This window comes from Choloepus didactylus, chromosome 22 (genome assembly GCF_015220235.1).
Source record: "Choloepus didactylus isolate mChoDid1 chromosome 22, mChoDid1.pri, whole genome shotgun sequence".
Lineage (NCBI taxonomy): Eukaryota > Metazoa > Chordata > Mammalia > Pilosa > Megalonychidae > Choloepus > Choloepus didactylus.
Window position 1 is genome coordinate 22993122 of NC_051328.1, and position 21805 is coordinate 23014926.

Consider the following 21805-nt stretch of genomic DNA (forward strand, 5'->3'; position numbering starts at 1 on the left):
GGCTTTCTATGTAATGGACCTATCACATGCCAGGCCACCAAGACCCGATGGTCAGGAGAGTTGGGGTTATAGAAGGAGCCACTGGCCTCAGCCTGCACCCAACCCTATCACTTTGAAGTCTGAGAGGCCACCCTTTGGTCCTCTGGATCTGGTGTCGCTCCAACCCAGGTAGTTGATACTGGCTGGTACAACTAGGCCTCATCCCTGCTCCCACTGCTCTCTATCTACACATCTGCTTCCCCACCTTCACTCCTGTGCTTACACTGGGTCCTCTGCCTGGAATGCTCTCTCTGTCTCACTTTGGCTGTCTGTATCCTAACTCCTTCAAAGAAGCCTTTCTGAAGCACTCTTGCACCCAGGGATCTATCTTCTTGAAGGTCCTCTAGCCCTCAAGATGATATTTAAAAGGGTAAAGCCTTGCAAGACCCCTCCTCCCCACTCTGGGCTTGTGGTGCTTCTTCAATCTTTAACCCACGTAGCTTAACCAGCTTGACCCAGCTGTCTTGGGGGCTCAAGAGAAAGAGTTTAACTGTGTAGCTCTGGGTGAGACCTCAGAGGGCATCCAATTTACTCTAGGCATGCGTTAACTGCTTGTGGCTGGGGCAGGAGGTGGGGAACCACTAGTGGGTCAGGCCCCCATCCTTCTTTTTCTCCCAAGGACAAACATGAGGATGAGGCTGTGCATGCCCCAGATGCTTGGCCAGGTTGGGGTCAACTCAGCCATTGCTGGCTTGGGACACTTGCCTGTGTGTTCTGTCTTGGGAGAGAATCTAGGTCAAGTGGTGGGAGTGGCCTTTAGAACATTTCCACCTTCAGGGGCTCCCATTCACTCTCCATCTTCCAGTATAGGCTGATCCTAGGTGTGGAGAGGAAGCAACTTCTGCTGGCCAGGCCCCAGTGGTGTTTTTGGTGTATGTGTTGGGGGAGTTGATCAGTGGTGGGGCTCTGGGCTCCTGCAGTACCCTGGATGCTGGCTACACAGAGGTGCTTGTCTGCTCTGCTTCTCCCTCAACAGTGAGGCCTTTGGCCTTGGTGCCTTTTATGAGGAGACCACGCGGGAGCTGGATGCTCGGCAGGCCAAGCTTTTGGCCAGGACCCCAGAGGAGGCAGAGGATCCAGCTCAAGACACCTCTGGTGTCATTAAGATGGCTGTCAAGTTTGACCGGTAGGTCTCCAGCTTGGCCTCAGTATGGGCTAGGGCCAGTGCCCTCGGGGTCTGGCTGGACCAGCAGGCTGCCTGCTCTACATGATTAATGCCAAGCTTAGGGGCCACAGGTCTCCTTGGTTTGGACACTTGTTCTCAATCTTTAGCATCCCAAAGAAAGCACTAGGCAGCACTGTTAGGGGTGTGCATGTTGTCCCCAGGGTGACTGAACTCTATTTTTCCCTCCACCTAGCCCTTACCTGGCTCTGCAACCGCTGCACATACCCACTGCCCCTCAGCAGCCCTGTGGTGCGCTCTCTAGGCAGAAATGGCCTCAGGCTGATTATCGCCTCAGATTCTAACTCAGCTTTGAATGGTGCCCTTATCTCTGTCCTCTGCCATCTAGAATCTGAGCCTTTTTCCAATCTCTAAACCCAGACCAGGATCCAGTCTTGTCTGGCAAGGGCTTGCTGGGGGAGGCAGTTGTTGGGCAGTCATATGTCAGAGAGGGCTCCCAGTGGGAAGTAGGAGCATGGCTCTTGCCATCTTGTCACCCTGTCACAGACTAACTCTGGAACCAGAGTCTTCTGTGTCCAAGGCAGCAGCTGGATCATCCTAACACTTTGCAGATGTAATCAGCATGGGCACCTAGCTAGATCCTGAGGCCATTGTCTGGCCATCTATATTTCCTCCTGATCTTGTCTTGAGAGGCAAACTGGACCTTCTTTCCAGGCTGTTTGAAGGCTGTTTTCCAGGCCTGGGCTCAGAGTGCTTGGAGTTCACATCCCATCCCTAACCCCTAAGCATGCTGAAGCCCACCTTCCCTTTAGGTAGGACCCAGGCCCTAAGCCACAGGTGGGCAGGGATGGAAGCTCAGGGGAGTAGGTTCAGGAGCCTAAGGCAACAGCCTCATGCCTCAATTCTTCCACTTCCTGCAGCTCCTGTCAGGAACTAAATAGGGCCCCTGCTCAAGGAAGGAGTGGTGATGGTGGGTAGGCCCTGACTCCTTCCCTTCCCTTCCCCAGGAGAGCATACCCACCCCAGATCACCCCCAAGATGTGCCTGCTGGAGTGGTGCCGGAGGGAGAAGTTGGCCCAGCCTGTATATGAAACAGTGAGTTCCTGGCTTTGGCCTGCCCTGCAGCTAGCTCTACAGCACTGCCTCCACTGGTATTGTCACCCCAGCACACCACTAGCTTGAACCCTGGACTCCAGATTGCTTGGCTGGAGGCTAGCATTGCACAACTCCATGGGAATGCAGAGATTGCAAGTGACCGGGCCAGTTGCTGTTATGCCCTCCCCTCTTGTCTCTGGGTCTAATGTCCAATTCAGGCCACTTTCAGAAAACTGAACTTAGGGACCTAAATATTGTGGACTCGCTGGTCAGTCCCTTCCAGTGGTATTTTTTAGGCAGAGGAGAAGTCTCAGGAAAGGGCCAATCAGCTTAGGAAGGAAGCTCAAATCTAAAAGGCAGATGTCTTTGGACCAGGCCTCAGCTAATGGGACACAGAATTGGGTCCCAGATATGGGATTCTGGGGTGGAAACCTTGAGACAGTCTTCCTTTACCACACCTTGTTTAGGTTGCTCTGTTTCTTTTGGACTGGCCCCCTGGCCTCCAGGCTTGTATTTTCTGGGTCTTGTGTCCCCCTCTTTCAGAATAACTTTTCCAAAATACAAATCTGACCTCTGTCTCCCTTGCTCAAGTCTTCGTCAGCTCCCCAGTGCCTTTAGTATCAAGCCCCGGCACCTTAGTATGGAGCACAAGCTCCCCCACATGCCTTTCTGCTTCAGGTTTCATCCAGTCAGCCCTCTGCTCTAGCCACAACACCTGGTTCCTCTGCCCAGTGTGCCTTCTCTGCCCCCATCCTTGTCCCCTCTAACCCCTTTGCCATCTGGTGAACTCCTCATCTTTGGGGACCTGGCTCATCCAAATGTAAGCAGGAGGAGGCTCCTTCTGTCCCTAGCAGAACTCCTGACACACTCTGATGTCATTGTCTATTTGCCTTTCTTCCTCAGGCACTTCTGCTTGGGAGGAAAATATGCTACAAGTGGCCTGGGGGCCCTTCATTTGACATAGATGGGAATTCCTTCCCTTTATCTGCCTGCAATGTGACCCTGGCAATGGGCCTCCAGGGCTAATTCCCCTTGCCCCTGTGCAGCCATCCCTGTTTCTTTTGCTCTCTTTGTACCAGGTTCAACGCCCCCTCGATCGCCTGTTCTGCTCTGTTGTCACTGTTGCTGAGCAGAAGTATCAGTCCACCTCATGGTGAGTTCCCTTATGAGTGGGCATGAGGTTTGATGTTGGGGGCCTGAACCCAAAATTGGCCTTGGAGGGCTGATAGGTGGTGTGCTTGGGCAGTGGTGACCTCTTCCTCGGTATTGGTAGAATCTCTGCCAAGGGTGTGTAGAGTCAGGGCTTCCAGACTCTAGTTCCGCAACCAGGCTACCTGCCTTCCTCTCTTATTGTTCTATACCTCCTCTGCCCAGGGACAAATCCAAGAAACTGGCGGAACAGGCTGCTGCCATCGTCTGTCTGCGAAGCCAGGGCCTTCCTGAAGGTCGGCTGGATGAGGAAAGCCCCTCCCTGCACAAGCGCAAGCGGGAGGCCCCTGACCAAGAGCCCCGAGCTCAGGAGCTGGAACTGATTGGGGAGCTCTGTAAGAAGCCCCTTGTGGCCTTGGGAAGAGGTGAAGAGAGCCTGCTGGAAGGCCGGTGACCACTGTCTCTGCTCTGGCCACCCCTTCCGTGGGCTTGACCCTAAGGTGGCTGTGGGTGCCAGAGCATGAACCAGGCACCACTGAGGAATTTACTAGCTTTTTCTGACAGAAATTAGAGGTGCTGGCCTGTGCCATCAGCCTGGAGCTTGGGCCCAGGGGTGCCCAGGAATGGATCCCATCTCTTGGTGAGCCTGCATGGCAGGGCCAAGTTCCCAGTGACTTCAGTATTTTCTTTGAAAACAGGAGCTTTTCAGGTGGCACCTCCCCTGCTTGACATCAGTGCAGTGCAATAAAGACGCTCCTCAGCCCCACCCATAGATGGCTGCTTCGGCCTTGGGTAATTTAGCACACAGACTTGTGTCCTGTCCGGCGCTGCCCCGCTCGGTCCCCGGTTCCCGGCCGGCGAGGGGAAACAGGGAAGGAGAGAGAGAGATGCAGACTGCGCGAACTAACCTGGTCATGAATCACGACTCGAACCACACGGCAGTTGTGAAAGCAAGCCCTTTACTACAGCTAGATGAACATTCTGTGTTACTGGTTCCCACACGGGGCACGGCGCCTCGTGGGAGAGCAGCCTCGATGTGGCCGTCAGGCACGGCTCCTTGTGGGCTGTCTCACCCTACCCCGTCCGGGTAAGACCTTTTATACACAATTAACAACCAATAAGCTTCTAGGCTAGTATCGCGTATACAGGATTTCGATTGGTAGGAGCGGGTGGCGGATACATGCGTCACTATGCGGAAACAGGATGCAGGCGCCATCTTGGCTCACTCGATGGGCGGGGGTAACTCTAGAGCAGGCTGCAGCGCATACGCTAGGCCCGATTCGGGAGGCGGCTTTCCACATCTCCCCCTTTCTTATTTATTTTTGACCCAGTGTCTCCAGTGATGAGCGTGCTCCCGTGAACCCAAATGGTTCACAACCTCTTTGGTGCTTTGGGGAGTCTGGACTAGGCCTCAGCCATCCAGCGGCGGAGCCTCTAGCACCAACCAGAATGCTCACGTCATATGGAGACCGGAGAGTCCGTAAGCTGGAAACAACGTGACTCTCCCTGCAGTGCTTTGCCTGGCAACTGGGGAACAACGACGGGGGCAGGAACAGCAGTAACCAGAGTCGGGGGTGTCACTAGGTGTCTCTGTGCAATGGCTAGGGTCCAGTCTGGCCACAACTAGGACTCTGCCCTAGAGACCCACCTGAGACAAAATTATGACTACTGGTGTCGCCTTTTACACCCGAGAAACAGCCATGCGATTCGCTACAAATTTTGCTCCAAAGCGCCCCACCTGAGGCGACCAGGAAGGGGTATGGTTAATAAATCGGTCACTATCGGGGGGTAACAGAGGTGGGAGTCATAGCCATCATAGTGGTAACACGCAATTGCTGCTGCGCTTGAAACAGGCGTTCTAGCAAACATTTAACAACGACTAATCCCACCAATAATCCCACTGCAATGAGGATCCAATTAGTTAAATTGGGCCAAGAGAACCAGGAAGAAACACTGTGCAATAGTTTCTGTAGAACCTCGCCTAACCCAGAGAGATCGACTTTAACGGGTTTTAACTTGATCCCCCCAATTGTGTCTAAACTAGATTCCACCTGTTGGGAGAGATTAACAAATTCAGGAAAATATGACCTTTTCAGCCAATCAGAGACTCTGGAAATGCTTCCGGTCACGTTGGCCCTGACAGGAGTGACACAGAGTTTAACCGTAAGCCACCGGGTGTCACATGTTTGCTGAAGCACTCTCCAGAGTCCATCTATTTCCAGTCCAAGTTCATCTATCTCCGCTTGGAGTTTCTGAATGGCCTGGAAATTTAAGTTCAGCATCTGATTGTGGCGGCGTAGCACGTCTCGGGTAAGGTTGACCAAGCCATTTACCGTTTCCATCGTTATGGCGAGCTGCCGATCTGTCCATGCTTGTAGCACAGCCTGCCCGATCGTTGGGACAAACAAAGAGGAAGCTACACTGGCAGCATTCGATAGCCATTCTTTTATGCCTCTTGGACGCCTAGACTTAGAGAAGGGGATATTGTTAAGTGAAACAACTTGAGAAACAGGGCCAACCCAGTCGGTTGCCTTGACGGGGAGCCAGACATAACTTGGGCGATACACTAGGATAGCGGGGCGGCGAGGCATCCGGGTCTTTGGAACGGTTGCAGACTGTAGGAGCAAGCCCTGGAAGGAAAAGGCACCTTTGAGTCTCCTTTTTACTCAAGATCCCTTCACAAGACTGGCGGCTCTTCCCTGTAACGTTAAGAAATTCAAGCAAGACTCCCTTACTTAACTCGCCATTACCAGTTTCACAAGTAGCATTCGCCGCAACTGTGGTGTTGACAACCTTGACAGAGAGGTTAGCAAAAGAGAGGATCAGTGTGTCATTGGTGAGGGGGAAGGACTCGTTGAAGCTTGTGGAGGAAATATAGTTCCACTAAAAAGAAAAAGGCAGATTAGAAGGATTGCTATAGGAGAGCAAAGAACAGAGTTACCGATCCTCTTTTTGGGCAACCGCGGGGTGGTCAGTCCTACTATTATCGTCTTGTCGGTCGTCGCCATCATCAGCAGGGTCGGAGGCTTGGTCTAATGGTTCAGGTTGTATATTCGTTGGCGTTTCTGACAGCTGTTCCTTGGCTTCTTCAGGTGATGTCACGGTTCTCACCAGTCTTTCCGGAACCCACACTGGTTGACGTCCTGGTTCCTGGGGAAAAACACAAACAGGGCCTCTGGCCCAGCTGAGCACCGGGTCAGGGCCTTTCCACTGCCCCGACAGGACATCCTTCCAACGGACTAGACCTCTATGCGGAGGACTCGGGGTGGTGTGTTGCAGGGCAGGTGTCATTCCTTGTGAATTTTCGTTTAAAAAATTATATGTGAGCAAGGCTACAGACAGTCGAGCTTTTGGGGACAGGCCGTGGCCTATACCCTCTTTCTGTTTTTTAAGCAAGTCTTTGAGAGATCTGTGCGCTCTTTCAATGATTCCTTGCCCCTGAGGGTTATAGGGGATGCCATGTTTTAATTGGACATCCATGTTGTCACAAAATTTTTGGAAGGATTTACTAGTGTAGGCAGGCCCGTTATCCGTCTTTAACGTCTTTGGCTTACCCCAAGCTGCCCATGCAGCAAGGCAGTGTGCAATGACGTGGGAGACTCTTTCTCCTGGTTCAGCAGAGGCAAATAAAACTTGGGAGCATGTGTCCACCGACACATGTAAGTACTTGATCTTACCATACTCTGAATGATGAGTGACATCCATCTGCCAAGTATCCCCTGGGGTGAGACCCCTAGGGTTGACCCCAACCGAGGGGACTGCTCTCTGCTCTGCACAATTGTTGCAGGCTCGGACAATATCTCGAGCAGCTGCACGTGGTATGCTGAACCGCTTAGCTAGGGTACCTGCATTGATGTGAAACTTGGCATGGAATTCTCGGGCTTGTTGATACGGTACCAGCGTCGGAAAGATGTGCAGCTGTCGAGTGGCTACATCTGCGCTATGGTTCCCCTGGGCCATAGGGCCAGGCAAACCTGTGTGGGCTCTAATATGGGTTATGTAAAAAGGGTGTTGCCTGGTCCATATAACCTCCTGTAGTTTGGCAAAGAACGTCCTTACTGTAGAGGAATGTTTAACAATGCCCACCGTTTCTAAAATTTGTACAGAGTTCACAACATAAGCAGAATCCGAGACGACATTTAAGGGCTCGGAAAGGCTTTCCAGGACTGCAATGATAACCTGCAGTTCTACCCATTGAGGCTTTTGTGGTTGGAAGAGCACTGTTTTAGGAGTGTCCCCCTCCACACAATACGCCCCTGTTCCAGAGCTGGAGCCGTCCGTGTATACGGTGGGGGCGCCTGCTAGTGGCCTAGGAGAGGTTACTTTGGGAAAAATCACTGGGTGCCGGGTGACAAACTGCAAGAGAGGAGCCTTAGGGAACTGATTGTTAATGGGACCAAGAAATGTACACCGGAGAATGGCCCATTGATCTATGCATCCGGTGAGTATCTCAAGCTGCTGGGAAGAATAAGGCACCCTGAGATTTTTGGGCTGCTGACCGAAATGCTGCACAGCCCTTTTAATGCATTCTAGGGCCAAGTCTGCAACCGCTGTAGGATAGTGCTCTAGGACTTTTTTGGGGGAAACTCCAGGGTGGACCCAGAGCAGCGGCCCCCGCTGCCACAGTACCGCAGTGGGCTGTAATTCTGTCGGCAGCACGCAGGCTTCAAAAGGCTCATCAGGGTCTATTCTCTTCAATGCAGCGCCACTGAGCGCCTGTTCCACCTGGCATAGTGCTCGCCTTGCCTCTGGAGTGAAGCTTCGAGGTGAGTTTATATTAGAATCCCCCTTCAACAGGTCGAACAAAGGTGTTAGTTTGACATTGGGTATTTTTAGGTATGGACGGATCCAATTGATATCCCCCATGAGTTTTTGTAGATCATTGAGAGTGTGTATATTGTCTAGCCTGAGAGACACCTTTTGGGGGGAAACATGAGTGGGTGCGACTTTCGCCCCCAGGAAAGTGGTAATGTCAGTCATTTGGATTTTTTCAGGGGCAATCTCTAGGTTAGCTTCTCTAAGAGTAAGGACTAAATGTGACAAAACTGTTTTAAGAAGATCTGTGTTTCTATGGGCTAAGAGAATGTCATCCATATAATGGATGATTTTCACTTGAGGGAACTGCTGCCGAGTGCTAGCTAGCTTCGCAGCGACATACAGCTGGCACATGGTAGGACTATTAGCCATGCCTTGGGGCAGGACTGTCCATTCAAAGCGTTGACAGGGCTCCTCTTGATTACTAGAGGGCACAGTAAAGGCAAACTTAGGGGTGTCTTCAGGGTGGAGCGGAATAGAAAAGAAGCAATCTTTCAGATCTATGATGAAAATCGACCAGTGCTCCGGTAATGCCGAGAGGAGGGGCAGTCCCATCTGAACGGGCCCTAAAGGCTCCATGCAATCGTTAATAGCTCTTAGATCATGTAGCAGTCTCCATTTACCAGATTTCTTTTTTATTACGAATATAGGGGTGTTCCACGGTGACGTGGAAGGGGCGATATGGCCCTTTTCTAGTTGTTCTGATACTAGGGCGTGCAACGCTGCAAGTTTTTCCTGTGGCAAGGGCCACTGAGGCACCCACACCGGAGCCTCGGTTTTCCATTTTAGTTTTATAGGTGTGGGTGGGAATCTCTCCTCAGTGGCCCCTATGAAAAACCCAAGCCTCGTCTGTCAGACTTGGGGGCAGCTTGTATAGGCTCCGCACGTCCGTGCAGTGAAGCTCCTAAACCCTTGCCGGGGGTATACCCCATTTCTTTTAGCAGTCGCTTAGAGGTTGGGGAGTAGCCGCTAATTAAAGTAACGTCCATTTGGGTCAGAATGTCTCTTCCCCACAAAGACACAGGCAGGGCTAATACATAAGGCTGGAAACTGCCTTGGTGTCCTTCTTCATCGGCCCAATGAAGGGCAGCTGCACTGAGCATGGGCGCTGAAATTTGGCCTATTCCTCTAATGGGCTCTTCCGCCCTGCTCGTTGGCCAGGTGGGGGGCCATTCTTGTTGTCTTATGATAGACCGATCGGCCCCTGTATCGAGCAGGCCCAAGAAAGATCTGCCTTGCACCTTAATGGTTAGCATAGGTCGAGACTCCAGGGACATATGGAGTCCCTCAAAAATCGCTCCACTGGATCCGAACCCTTTTTCCCCTCTCTGTCTGATTCTGCTTGGAAAGACTGCATGTAAGCTGGGTAAGAGCAGGAGCTGCGCCAGCTTATCACCTTCTGCAATGACTAAGGTGCCCCGCTGAGATTGAACCATAACTTGGGCACGGCCTGTGAAATCTGAATCTACAAGTCCTGGTATAACTGTTAATCCTTTCAGGGCCGTGGATGCTCTTCCCAATATGAGCCCTACAGTACCAGCCGGTAAGGGCCCCTTGAAGGAGGTCCCTACTAACTGGACACCCATGGAGGGGGTTAGTACGAGTCTGGAGGTGGCACAGAGGTCCAGTCCTGCTGAGCCGGGGGACGCACGAATTTGATCGGATCCTGTGTTGTCGAATGGCATGCAAGGGGGTCCGTCGAAAGGGCGGACCCCCTCTTCCCGTTTTTTGGAATCTGCTCGGGGCGGCCAGAGAGGCGTCTACCCTGCGCATCGAAAACCGATTTACAGTCTTCTGCGCGGTGGGGGCCTTTGTGGCAACGGCCACACGGCCTGGTTGCTGCACCTGGTTCGCCAAACCGTTGAGTGGCAGGGGGCTGACGTCTATTGGGACAATCTCTCTTAAAGTGCCCTGATTGGCCACAGCCATAGCACCCGTTAGACTTTGCCCCTAAGGTTCTCGGGCTTTTTGTAGCCACCTGTAGGGAGCTGGCTAGCATGGCAGCTAGACCTGCATTAGTTAAAGGGCTGCCAGCATCTCTACAGAGCCTGACCCACTCTGTCAAATTTTTTGCTCTGTTTTGTGCCAGGATAACTTTGCACTCCTTGTTGCACTGCTCAAAAATCATTTGCTTAACCACAGTCTCTGCTACTCCTGGATCTGAGAAGATTCTCTCAGCTGCGGTTTGCATCCTGGCTACAAAATCCGCAAATGGTTCTGTGGGGCCTTGGTGTATATTGCTGAGTGAGGCCTGAGCCTCTCCCTCACCTGTTAGCTTTTTCCAGGCACCCACAAAACAGCGGAAGATCTGGGCATAGACCTCTTGTGGGAAACCCGTTTGGTTCTGGGCATGGGCGCCTCTCCCCAACAGCATGTCAGCATTCCACCCGCCACGTCTCCCCGCCGCATTCCTTGCGGCCTGCTCTTCAGCTAACTCCTCAAACCATGCTTTCCAATCTATGAATCGGCCTGACGGCAAGCAAGCACGGGCTAGCTGAAAAATATCTGCGGGTGTATGATTTAGAGCAGAGAGGTTCTCGATCATGTTCAAGGTATAAGGGGCATTGGGGCCATACTGATGGACGGCCTGCCTCAATTCCCTCAATAGTTTGTAATCATATGATTCGTGCCGATTGCCACCTTGGGGATTGATAATAACCGGGTACATTTCTGAGACTGGCTGCGGCTCAAGTGGCTGGTAGCCACCCAGCATGCCAAAAGGTCTAAATGTTGTGAAAGGGTTCCATCTCCAGAAATGTCTCCCACCACTACCTAATGGCAAAGGGTCCTGAGGGCCTGTATACTCGGGCGGGGGGTACGGCAAAGGTTGCCCCTCCCCTGACCGACCCATCGGGGTTTCCGGGTCTGGCAGCAAAGGATAATTACATTTACTGGGCATGGCCACTAGAGGGAGCTCTCGGCGAGGTCCTTTGGTGGGACCGCCCAAGGCGTCAGTTGGGAGCTGGGGTGTCCCTGGGGGTGCAGCGGTAGACATTGGCGGGGGCGGAAGGCCGCACGGGTGTGGCGGGAGGCTCCTCCCACTCAATTAGCGGGGATGCTTCCGCCTTCTCGTCAGTATCGCTATCTGACTCTGAGTCAGAGTCACTGGACTCCGGCGGTTTGCCCTTACAGGAGCCGTCCGCTGACGAAACTGACTGGGTTTCTTGGAGCGCGCACCGTGCTTCTTGCAAGACAGAGGACGGGCTTAGGCCGGTAGCCGATTCTAGTTCAAGGACCGCACGGACGGTCTCCCATATGGGTACTAGAATCGGGTCCATACACACGCCCGTCTGGCGCGCTCGGTCTATGTCGCGACCGAGCTTCATCCAAGAGGGTAGGCTAAGGCTGCCGGTGCAGGCAAACCAAGGGGCAAAAGTATCAACATCATCAAGAAAACGCTGAAGGGAGCTTTTCCTGACCGAGATACCCCGTTGTTTCAAAAGGTTCTTTAAGGGAGCTAAGAGAGGTGAACTTCCGGACTGCCCCATGATTGCAGTCGGCACTATACTTCAGTCACTCGGAGAGCTCTTCCGAGTCCCCCGGGGTCACCTGAAAACCCACGGGCCCTAACTATCATGTAATAAGACGCACTCACCTTCTCGCGTTGATCAGGCGCGGGAAGTCCGCCGTAAGCTCGACGCGCAGCGCTGCTCTCCTCACAGAGGGACCGTCGAGAGCGAGGCAGGAGGAGGAGCTTCCCCGTACGGGCCACCACTTGTCCGGCGCTGCCCCGCTCGGTCCCTGGTTCCCGGCCGGCGAGGGGAAACAGGGAAGGAGAGAGAGAGATGCAGACTGCGCGAACTAACCTGGTCATGAATCACGACTCGAACCACACGGCAGTTGTGAAAGCAAGCCCTTTACTACAGCTAGATGAACATTCTGTGTTACTGGTTCCCACACGGGGCACGGCGCCTCGTGGGAGAGCAGCCTCGATGTGGCCGTCAGGCACGGCTCCTTGTGGGCTGTCTCACCCTACCCCGTCCGGGTAAGACCTTTTATACACAATTAACAACCAATAAGCTTCTAGGCTAGTATCGCGTATACAGGATTTCGATTGGTAGGAGCGGGTGGCGGATACATGCGTCACTATGCGGAAACAGGATGCAGGCGCCATCTTGGCTCACTCGATGGGCGGGGGTAACTCTAGAGCAGGCTGCAGCGCATACGCTAGGCCCGATTCGGGAGGCGGCTTTCCACAGTGTCCCGGTATAATTTTTTTATTCCCCATCCTCTGTCCTGAGCTGCAGCTTCCTGAAGCATATCTCCTACCCATCCTTAGGGGTCTGGATGGGGGTGGAGGGACGGAGTATCACCTTTCAGGCTCACTGAACTTGGCTGGGCCAGGAAAACCCAAGAAGCCCATTCCACTGTTGGTAAACCTGAGGCACTGGGCATCAATTGATTTTCCTGATGAGAGGTGATACAGAATCTGGTGGAAAGACTAGGGTAAGGGTGCCCCAGTAAGGGGCCAGCCCAGTGGCGTGGGGTTGCTCGGACTGCTTCCCAGAGTCTCTTCCAAGCCCGACAGCTGGCTGGAGCCTGTACCTAGTAAGGTACCTGCTCTGGGAAAGGCGACTGGCAGCTGCTGATCACAGCAGTTTAGGGCACTTGGAATTGCATGCCCACACCACCTACCCTTGCTCCCCTCCCATCCCCCTTGGGGCGGAAGGAAGTGGCAGATTCTCTTTAATTTTCTCCTGGCAGTGAGAAACAAACAACTTGTGGGGCCTCCCCCACTAACTGGGAGGGGCTTTCTGACCAAAGGTCCCTGCCCTGTGCCTCCCCCGCTTCCTCTGCTCTAAGCTGTAAACAGGCTGCTTCTCCTCTCTTACAGGCTCTTCTGGGGAGGGGGGATTCCCCCTCCGGGGCACAGGAGAAGCCCTGCTGCCAAAGCTGTGCTTGCTGTCCTCCCTCTCTCCCCTCGTTGTGTGTCTGCCATCTGTCCTGGGCTGGCCTCACTGCTCTCTGGCAGCCCTGCCTGGGCTCAGAGTCAAGGGTTGGGTGGGTGAGGCCTCTGTCTTGGTTCTGATGTTGTCCCTCCCTGCACCCACACATGCTTTCCTGTTTGCAGATAAGGATAAAGCATTACCACCTGCCTCCCAGAGTACATTGCTGTTTGACTGTGGGCAAGTCACTTCCAGTCCTCTCTGGACCTGAGGGCCTTCCCTAGAGCTTGGGATCAGCTGTTCTCTGCCTGTGTAAGGCTGGCTGGAAGATAAATAGGCTAGCCCTGTGATAGGGCACTGTGTGGCTAATGCGGTCAGTCCATGCCAAGGCTGCCCTAACTTCCCAAACCAGTGCTCCTGGAGAAGGGGCCCCACTCAGGAGCAATACTGGGGCTTGATCCAGCTCCAGCTGCCAAGCTTTAGGCACTATTTTTTTCTTACCAAATCAAGATGTCCCCTTTAACTTTTCTCATATCCCCACTGGAAAAGGACAGAGAGGCCCCAGTCCCAAGGTCCACTTCCCTGGTGGGCTGGGCTCTGTCCTTAGGCCTCGTCTCCCACCAGTGTGGTTTCCCTGGGGAAGACCCTTCTTTGGCAGGGTCAGGTTCATTTCTGAGCTATGGGGAAGGAGGAGCAAGGAACCCAGAGAAAGCACTGGGGAGAGGGTCAGCCACAGGGGAGTCAGAGGTGGGGAGGGCTAGTGAATGTTCTGTGACTGATATCTGGCAAAGATCTTGGATGTATATGTTGGGCCTTGTATAGTCTCACTTTGGCACCACTCAGCTAAGGGCCCTTCCTTGGGGGTGCCTGCTCTGGTCTTAGAGCGCCCTGCTCAAGGGCTGGGACAAGTTAGTCAGGCCTGAAATCTCTGCCCACTGCATCCCTTACCACACTCACCTTAGATGGAGCCACTTAAGACTCCCAAATCCCTCCCTGGGCTAGTGGCCATAATATCTATCCATCCATTCAAGTCACCTTCATTGAGGGCTTCTCTTAAGCTCATCACGTTTTGGAGACAGGTGGTTTTGGTATGGGTGGGAGAAGGAGGGATATTTAAGGATGAAGAGGGTGATAGGTCCTTTGAAGGCAACAGAAAGAACACTGGTCTTTGTACAAAGAAGGGCAGAGAATTTCATCCCTGAAGTCCTGACACTTACGTTCTTCCAGGTCTTCCTCCAGCTCAGAACTCTTCCGTACTCACCGCTGCCCTGTGGATCAAGTCCGATCTCCTCAGCCTAGCATCTGAGGACAAAGTGCTGACCCTGGCTTCCCAGCGCCCTGTGCTGACTTCAGCAACTAACTTTCTTAGATTGTAGTTGGCTGGTCTTACCTCCTTTCCCAGATTGAGAGCTGCTCAAGGACAGTGTCTGTGTCCCTTATGACAAGCCTTGGCATGGGAATTGGTAGCAAGCACAGAAGAGGAATCAAACAAGAGCTTTTGGGAGGATGTGTGGCATGAAAAAAAGGACTTTTCTAAACTTTGGCTTTTCTCCAGGGCTCCTATGTCCCCTAAGGTGGAACAAGTTAGGGGGACTGGATGAAGGCCTATTTTCTCAATTCGACAAGCAGGGAGGCGGTGGTGGGGGCATATCCTAAGGTTACATTAAGTCTTTTATGGGGAGGAGGTGAGCTCCGAGTCCTAAGCTATATCATCCTATGGCTCTGTCAGAGGGGCACAGGGATTTAGGGGCAGGCATTGTGGCAGCTGATTAAAGAGACTGACTTTCCTTAAACTTCAGGCCTGGCTGACATTTACGCAGGAGGGAGAGGTGGGATACAGGGCCTTGTCCACCAGCCTGGCCCAATTTGGGGTTCTATCTACTGCAGAGCCCCCAGCCATTGCTGCTTTTCTTACAAAGGTAGTGACACTTGCCCTGCAGCTGGTGCCCACCCCTATCCTAGCCCTTATCAGTTTTCTCCCATACCAGAAGTCCCCTTGCTAAGACATGATCCATTCCAAGTGTTCACCAGGTATTCCGTGGCTGGGAAGAGAGTTGTGTCCCTAATCATTTGATGAGTGGTGACTTTTTCAAGCCATTTACATCTTTGTGAACCCTTGCCAGCAGTGAAGGTGACAGACTCAGGGTCTCCTTCCACATTCCTCCCTGATTTAGGTAAAATCACGTCTGGAGGATAGGGGGACTGGGTGAAGGCCTATTTTCTCAATCTGACAACCAGGGAGGTGGTGGTGGGGGCATCCTAAGGTTACATTAAGTCTTTTATGGGGAGGAGGTGAGCTGGCCAAGTTTCTGTGGCCATATAATCCAGGATCATGTTACATGTGATACTAATAGGAGGGCCAGCCATTTGCTTGGGGCAGAGTGCTGAGAGCTGATGTAGGGTTTAAGCTCCAAGTTTCAATTTCAGGCCGTTAAGGTTGGAGATCCTTTGAAGGCAGGACAACTTATTGGGGGAATATTCCATCCACCTAATGCTCTTTTTCCCTTGACTGCTCTTAACTCCTGCCTCTAAACCTCTGTCCAGTGATGCATCCAAAATTCTGACCAGGTTAAGTCCCCTGCTCTAAACTCTCCCATGGCTCCCTGCTGCTCTCAGGATAAATTCCAGACACCCTGCAGTAGCCTGCAGCACTGTCTACTTATGCATCCTCATTTTTGGCTGCTGCCCACTGCAGGTACTTTCTTATCTCCAACCTTCCTTATCCCTTGTTTGTCTCTCCAATTTTTAACCATGTCTGTAACAGACCCTGCAGCCAGGGGGTTATGAACCTTCTCTGAACTCCCTCACTGTCCTAACCTTCCTAACCTCTCTGGGCAATAATTATAGATCTGTCTGCCTGGTTGCCCTGCACCCCCTCCCCACCATTGATTTTTCTCTGCCGTCCCCAGGCCCAGCACGGAAGGTCTGTGCACAGAGCACTGGGCAGGAAAAGTTCCCTGACTGAAGGAATGAATGAACCAAAGCTGAACAAACGTCTCCTGTGCTCTGAACAGTACCCCTCCTGACCCAAAGCCTCTTCCAGCTCTCCCTAGGGCTCCCGGTTGCATATGAGCCCAGCCACTGACACCTCTGCAAGGCTCTCTGCCTTCTCCTCTTCTCTCAGGGGCTTTTTGTGGGCCTTGCACCTGGACCCAAGCCTCTTGGGTTTAGCGCCTTGGGTTCCTTGGGCAACGGGCATCTAGGGATGCTTGCCCTGCGGGCCCTGTGCCACCGCTAGCTCTCTTAACTCCCGGTCCACTCCGCGCCTCGGTGGAGCCCTAAATAAACAAGCCAGGCTCAGTGTCCCCAGGTGCGGCCTCCACCAGGGCCTCAGGTGGAGGCGTCTTGTTGGGCTGTCCGGGGAAAGACAGGCCCGCCGAGGAGGAGCGGAAAGCGAAAACGGTGGTAAAATCTCTCCCGCCTTCGTGGATGTGCTCCAGCATGCAGAGGTCACAGAGCCTATGAGTGGCACCAACTCACGACGGGGACTTTTCCGCCCAGTCAGTCCGGCTTCGCCGAGGCCTCAAAAGTGCAAGCTGTCCTCAAGGGAGCAGCTGATGGGGCTAGCTCGTCGGGGCAGACGAAGGCGCAGCCACCGAAGCATGGGCCCCGCCTCTCAGAGGTGGGTCTGCAGCGACAGCCGTTTCAAACTCCGGACTTGTCTATCACCCCAGGTCTCCTTCGGCTACACCCCAGTTTGGCTGGAGGTTCAGTCGGGTCTCCGCCAGGCCCGCCATTAAGGTTGTGGGAATGGGGACTGGGGGTGTGAGTGGCGTCCAGTTAATTTGGCGGGGTCCTGATACCGTCCCCAAATCCAGCCACGGGAATAAACAAAGTAATAATAAATAAACAAGGCACCCTCCCATCACCGCCCCCATAATCCCAGGGTTCTCGCGCCCTGTCCTCGACATGAGCTCCGCCCAATAAAGGGGCCTTTTCGGATTGGCCGATGGTGGCTCCACAATCCAATCAAACAGGATTATCGACCCCACACCAGGGTGCCGGAGTCTGGCTCTGTAGTCGTGAAGAGAGTACAGAGAGGCCAAACTACAACTCCCAAGAGGTTAGCAGGGCGCTTCAGCTCGCGGTATTAACGGGACTGCCTCCTCCCCGAGAGGGCGTCACGCGGTAGGCCGGCTTGGAGGCAGGGCCCTCGGGGTTGGCCCGCGTTGCCAGGGCCAATGGGCAGCCCGGCCCAATGAGCGTGGCAGGGGGCGGGGCCGGGCGCGCGGCACAGCGCCGGGAGCGCGCTGGCGGCGGCAGTGTTGGCGGCTACTGTTTGGGGGGCGGGGAACCTCGGCTGAGGCTTTAGTGGCGGCTTAGGCACCGGCAACTGGTGGCGGCGACTGCTGGTGCAGCTAGGCGCGCGGCCAGCTCTTGAGTTCGGAACAGAACGCTGGGCGTCGCGGGCCCCGCCCGGAAAGTTTGCCGCGGGGCCGCGACCTCTTGGCCAGCGCGGCCCGGCATGAAGCGGCGCTGAGGAGCCGCCGCCGCCGCCGCCGCCTGAGGAGGAGCCGCAGCAGCCCGGGCCACGCCGATGACTACTGCAAACTGTGGCGCCCACGACGAGCTCGACTTCAAACTCGTCTTTGGCGAGGACGGGGCGCCGGCGCCGCCGCCCTCGGGCCCGCGGCCTGCAGGTGGGTGCGGGTCCGAGGAATGTCCCCTCCCCTCCTCGCCCACGCTGCTTGTGCCCCTTCCTGGTCCTTGATTGTTTGGGGGTTGGTAACTCCGATTGTGTATGCGAGAAGAGTGGATTTAGATTGCTGAGGAGGCGTGTGGGTCGCAGCGACGTGGAAGTGGCCGACGGCTTGGCTGGAAGGGAGGTAGTGAGGACCTCGGCTCCGGGGCGTCTGTGGCCGGTGGAAGCCCAGGGTTGGGAGGCCGAGGGTCGCGGCGCTGCCTGAGTGGCGTCTGGTTGTCTGCTTTGCCAGCGTGGTGCGGAAAAAATGTTCCTGGGATGTGTAAGCGTTAGGAAGCTCACTGGTTTTTCATTTATTCTAGTCCCCCCTCCCCATGTTTATTTAACAGATGCGCATTCTTGAAGTTGTAGGGATCCTCTAAAATTCGTCCACGTGTTTGTTTAAATCGCTCTTGTTAGGAGAGTAATATTTTCCTGTTTACGTCCGTTTGCGCAAGTTTATGACCCACAGTAGATTCGAAGTAGAGCTATAACGGCACTTTCCTGAAAACTGAGTTTCCTTTCTTGAACAGTCTTTCAGAAGATTAAAAAAGGGTGGAATGCCTTTTTCGTCATTTTAGAAAGCTCTGGAAGCCAATTCTTATTTGAAGGGAAAGCTCACCTCGGAAGATGTTTTAAAGGAGATCGTGAATTGGGGAGGCTGGTCTCCATAATGTTTGGAGGTCAGACCAATCAGGAAATAGAAACAGGATGACTGGGGATTTAGAGCTCTCCTGTGACCTGGTTTGGAATATTGCGGTTCATTAAGTTCAGTTTCCCTGTTACATATGCAGGCTAACTTTAAAAAGGAGATGGAGAAGAGTAATCCTTACTTATTCTTTTCAGGTATTAGGTAAATTATTTATTGTCCATATTGATGTTCAACAGACGCTTCTGTAGAGTTGTATTGAAAAACATCTGAACGTGAGGCGTAAGGATTCTCTGGTCCGTACTTGTTTATCAGTCCTTTTAGTCTTTATATGTTAGATGCTTTTTTCAACCTTATAAATAATTTACAATAGTTATTTGTTGGCCGCCTTTTATTTAAATTCCACTAATATAATTTGAGCACCTATTATGTTAGATACTGTTTGAGCACCTATTATGTTGAAGATACTATTAAGGACTTTGTAGTGTTATGATGAATGCAAAAAGGGCTGAGACCCCTCGAGGAACTTGGGAAATAGTTGGGGTAGACATGATCTAAATATCTATGCTACTGGGCAGGCTGTGAATCGTGGGGGAAACAGTGGCATTTGAGGAGAGGGTGGCATTGAATTGTGCTTAGATTATTGGGATTTAACAGAAATTAAAAACATCTCATTCAATAAGTATTTTCATTATAAAGTAGATAAACAGTGAATAGTTAGCAAACTTCTGTTGGGTACAAATTTGATTATACCAAAATATATGATCAATAAAGGTGTTAATTAAATATATGATTAATAAAGGAGTACTACCATGTGAGTAGGAATTGTGTGTACTCCCGGAATACCATTGGAAAGCTAGCTACACCTAGTAGCTGATATTTTTTTTCCTAACAGGTAACTTTTAAGTACTATTGAGAAAGATGTTTTGTTGTATAGTCACAGTTAGTTAAGATTCCAAAATTGTTTGTTCAGAAAATTAGTTTTCATTTTGGTAAGCATAATTTTAAGAATGTAAATGGAAGTAACTGAGTGGATTAATTGACATGCTTTTAGAATGAGGTATACAGTTAAGTGGGCCATGAGAATAAAATTGCTTGGCAGAATTCAGATCAATATTGGGTTATATCAGTGTGTTTACTTGTTTTTGTACTCTTTTCTTTTGTACTCTGGAATGTTAAGTTCCATGCAGATAGGGATAGTATCTTTTATCTTTTTCATAGTTGTATACCAGTGCCTAGCACAGTGCCTTTAACATAAAAGGCACCCAATATTTGAGTTGTTGAGTAAATACCACTTAAGTTTTGAGTCACTGCTCACTTTTTTTTTTTTTTCCTTTCTTTTTTTGGCAGAGGAAGTTGTTAAGAATTGTTACAGCTGTTTGGTTTTTATTGGTCAGTTCCATAAGACAGCGGACTCTGGTACTTTTAGGCTGCAGTGGTTTTGTATCTCTGAAGGTTGGAAAGTACTAGTATCACATCTGAATTTCTATACAGGGAGAAGATTTTTGAAAAATATTTGGGAGAGGGGATGGAGAGTCAGGACAAACCAAGGGGCTGAATTTAATGAATATCCTAACAAAGCTTGTTAAAAGACAATTTGGGTGATTTGAGGTGTATTGTGACTTTTTTTTTTAATTCAATTTTATTGAGATATATTCACATACCATACAATCATCCATGGAGTACAATCAGCTGTTCACAGTACCATCATATAGTTGTGCGTTCATCACCCCAATCTATTTTTTTAACATTTTCCTTGTACCAGAAAAAATAAAAATACGAATAAGAAATAAAAATGAAAAAGAACACCCAAATCGTCCCCCTCCTCCCACCCTATTTTTCATTTAGTTTTTTGTCCCCTTTTTTCTAATTGGATATTAAACTGGATAACAGGAGTGTGATCCTCAAGGCTTTCACAATCACAGTGACCCCTTGAAAGCTGCATTGCTGTATAATCCTGTGACTGACTTGTAAAAGATAATTGCTTACTGAGGTGTTCTGAGGTTTTTCCACTAAAAAAAAATTTAAGACCCTGGAGTCTTTATTTTTTCATTTTAAAATAGGACAGTTCCTTCTCTGATTTTTCCAGTTAAAAATGAATTTTGTTTAAATTAGCAGTACCCTTTTTTTTTTTTTTTAACTTAATACCTAGCTTCAAAGCAAAGATAAACCTCAGTAGTAAATAGGGAATTTAAAATAGGTGGTAATTGTTTAATGTATTCTATTAACTTTATTTGCCATTATAAAATGTACCTCTTGGTGCTCTGTTTTGGTGTACTAATTGCGTATTTCTAATTTAGTTTGATGTTATAATAATTGTTATGTTGCAAATTCAAAGCTTCATTCCCAGGGTTTTGTCTTTTATTTAAATATTAACTTTATAGTCCTGAATAGTCACTGGAAGGAGTATATGCAATGTAGTATCTTATCTACTGCTGCCTTTTAAGAGGAGAGATATACCTTTGATACTGTATATATTTTTGTAATAAATTATAAGATATGTGTAATCTTCTCAAATAGTACTTTAATACTCAACCTTTTCATATGTAAAGTTGAACTTTTTCTTAACTTATTGTCTTTAATCTACAGTGTTCTTTTAGTGCTTAGAGATCTGATTAATGTGTTCTTTATAATTCTTTATAGATAATTTAATTTTGTCATTTTCAATTTTTATAGATCATTTTTCCTCAAGGTTTTTATTTTATTCTGTGTAAATGAGATCATACATAAACGTCTTTGCACAGTCCCTGGTTCAGTGCTCATTAAGTGGTGGTAGTTATAATTTCTTAGAAAACAAACAAAATTGATGATTGGTTAATTTTTACTTTCTCCTCTTTCCTAGACCCTTCTCTATTGTAAACCAAAACATTAAAAGGGAGGGAGTAGAGGCAGGTGAGAGATCTAGTAATTTAAATCTTGGGAGATCCAGTAATTTAAGTCTTGTTTAGATGAGTTGGAATATTTGGTCTTGTACATTTTTTTATCCTCTTAATTCTAGTCTTCTATTATTCTATTCCTTTCAATATTATCTCCTCTCTCATGTCTTACCAAGTGTAAGTATTAAAGGTCATTGGCTTTTAATTATGCTTTTCCACTTTCTTGAATCAAGTAGTTTACTGCTGACTCAGTGTGGTGTGAAAGATGATTGATTTGCTAACCATTACTAAGTATAAATGGATATTTAAATCAGCATGGAAAAAGGGAAGTTGCTTATATGGTTTCCTGTAGAAATTTAATGGTGTGTTTGTACAGCCCATTAGGTATTGTAAAGGAAGATTTGATTGTTACCGAGCCGTATTTTCATATCATACGTTAGCTTTTTCTTTAGACTTGAATTCAGTGAGAATATGTGTTAGGTGATTGAGACA

General features: G+C 50.5%; 2 protein-coding genes across 6 annotated transcripts in view; both read left to right on the forward strand.

Annotated features, from left to right (window-relative positions):
- The window catches only part of DUS2 (dihydrouridine synthase 2), a 59980-nt gene extending 55718 nt beyond the window's left edge, over nucleotides 1-4262 (forward strand). For 2 of the 3 annotated variants that reach the window (XM_037816369.1, XM_037816370.1), the window contains exons 13-16: nucleotides 1016-1165; nucleotides 2170-2257; nucleotides 3337-3410; nucleotides 3632-4262. In XM_037816369.1, the coding sequence (XP_037672297.1) occupies nucleotides 1016-1165; nucleotides 2170-2257; nucleotides 3337-3410; nucleotides 3632-3860 (541 nt within the window). In that variant the 3' untranslated portion in view covers nucleotides 3861-4262. The remainder of the gene's footprint in view (nucleotides 1-1015; nucleotides 1166-2169; nucleotides 2258-3336; nucleotides 3411-3631) is intronic. The other variant, XM_037816371.1, reaches the window with a different exon arrangement.
- Nucleotides 4263-17374: 13112 nt separating this feature from the next.
- Nucleotides 17375-21805, forward strand: part of NFATC3 (nuclear factor of activated T cells 3) — a 163622-nt gene continuing 159191 nt past the window's right edge. For 2 of the 3 annotated variants that reach the window (XM_037815881.1, XM_037815883.1), the window contains exon 1: nucleotides 17375-17747. In XM_037815881.1, coding sequence (XP_037671809.1) covers nucleotides 17645-17747 — 103 coding nt within the window. In that variant the 5' untranslated portion in view covers nucleotides 17375-17644. The remainder of the gene's footprint in view (nucleotides 17748-21805) is intronic. The other variant, XM_037815882.1, reaches the window with a different exon arrangement.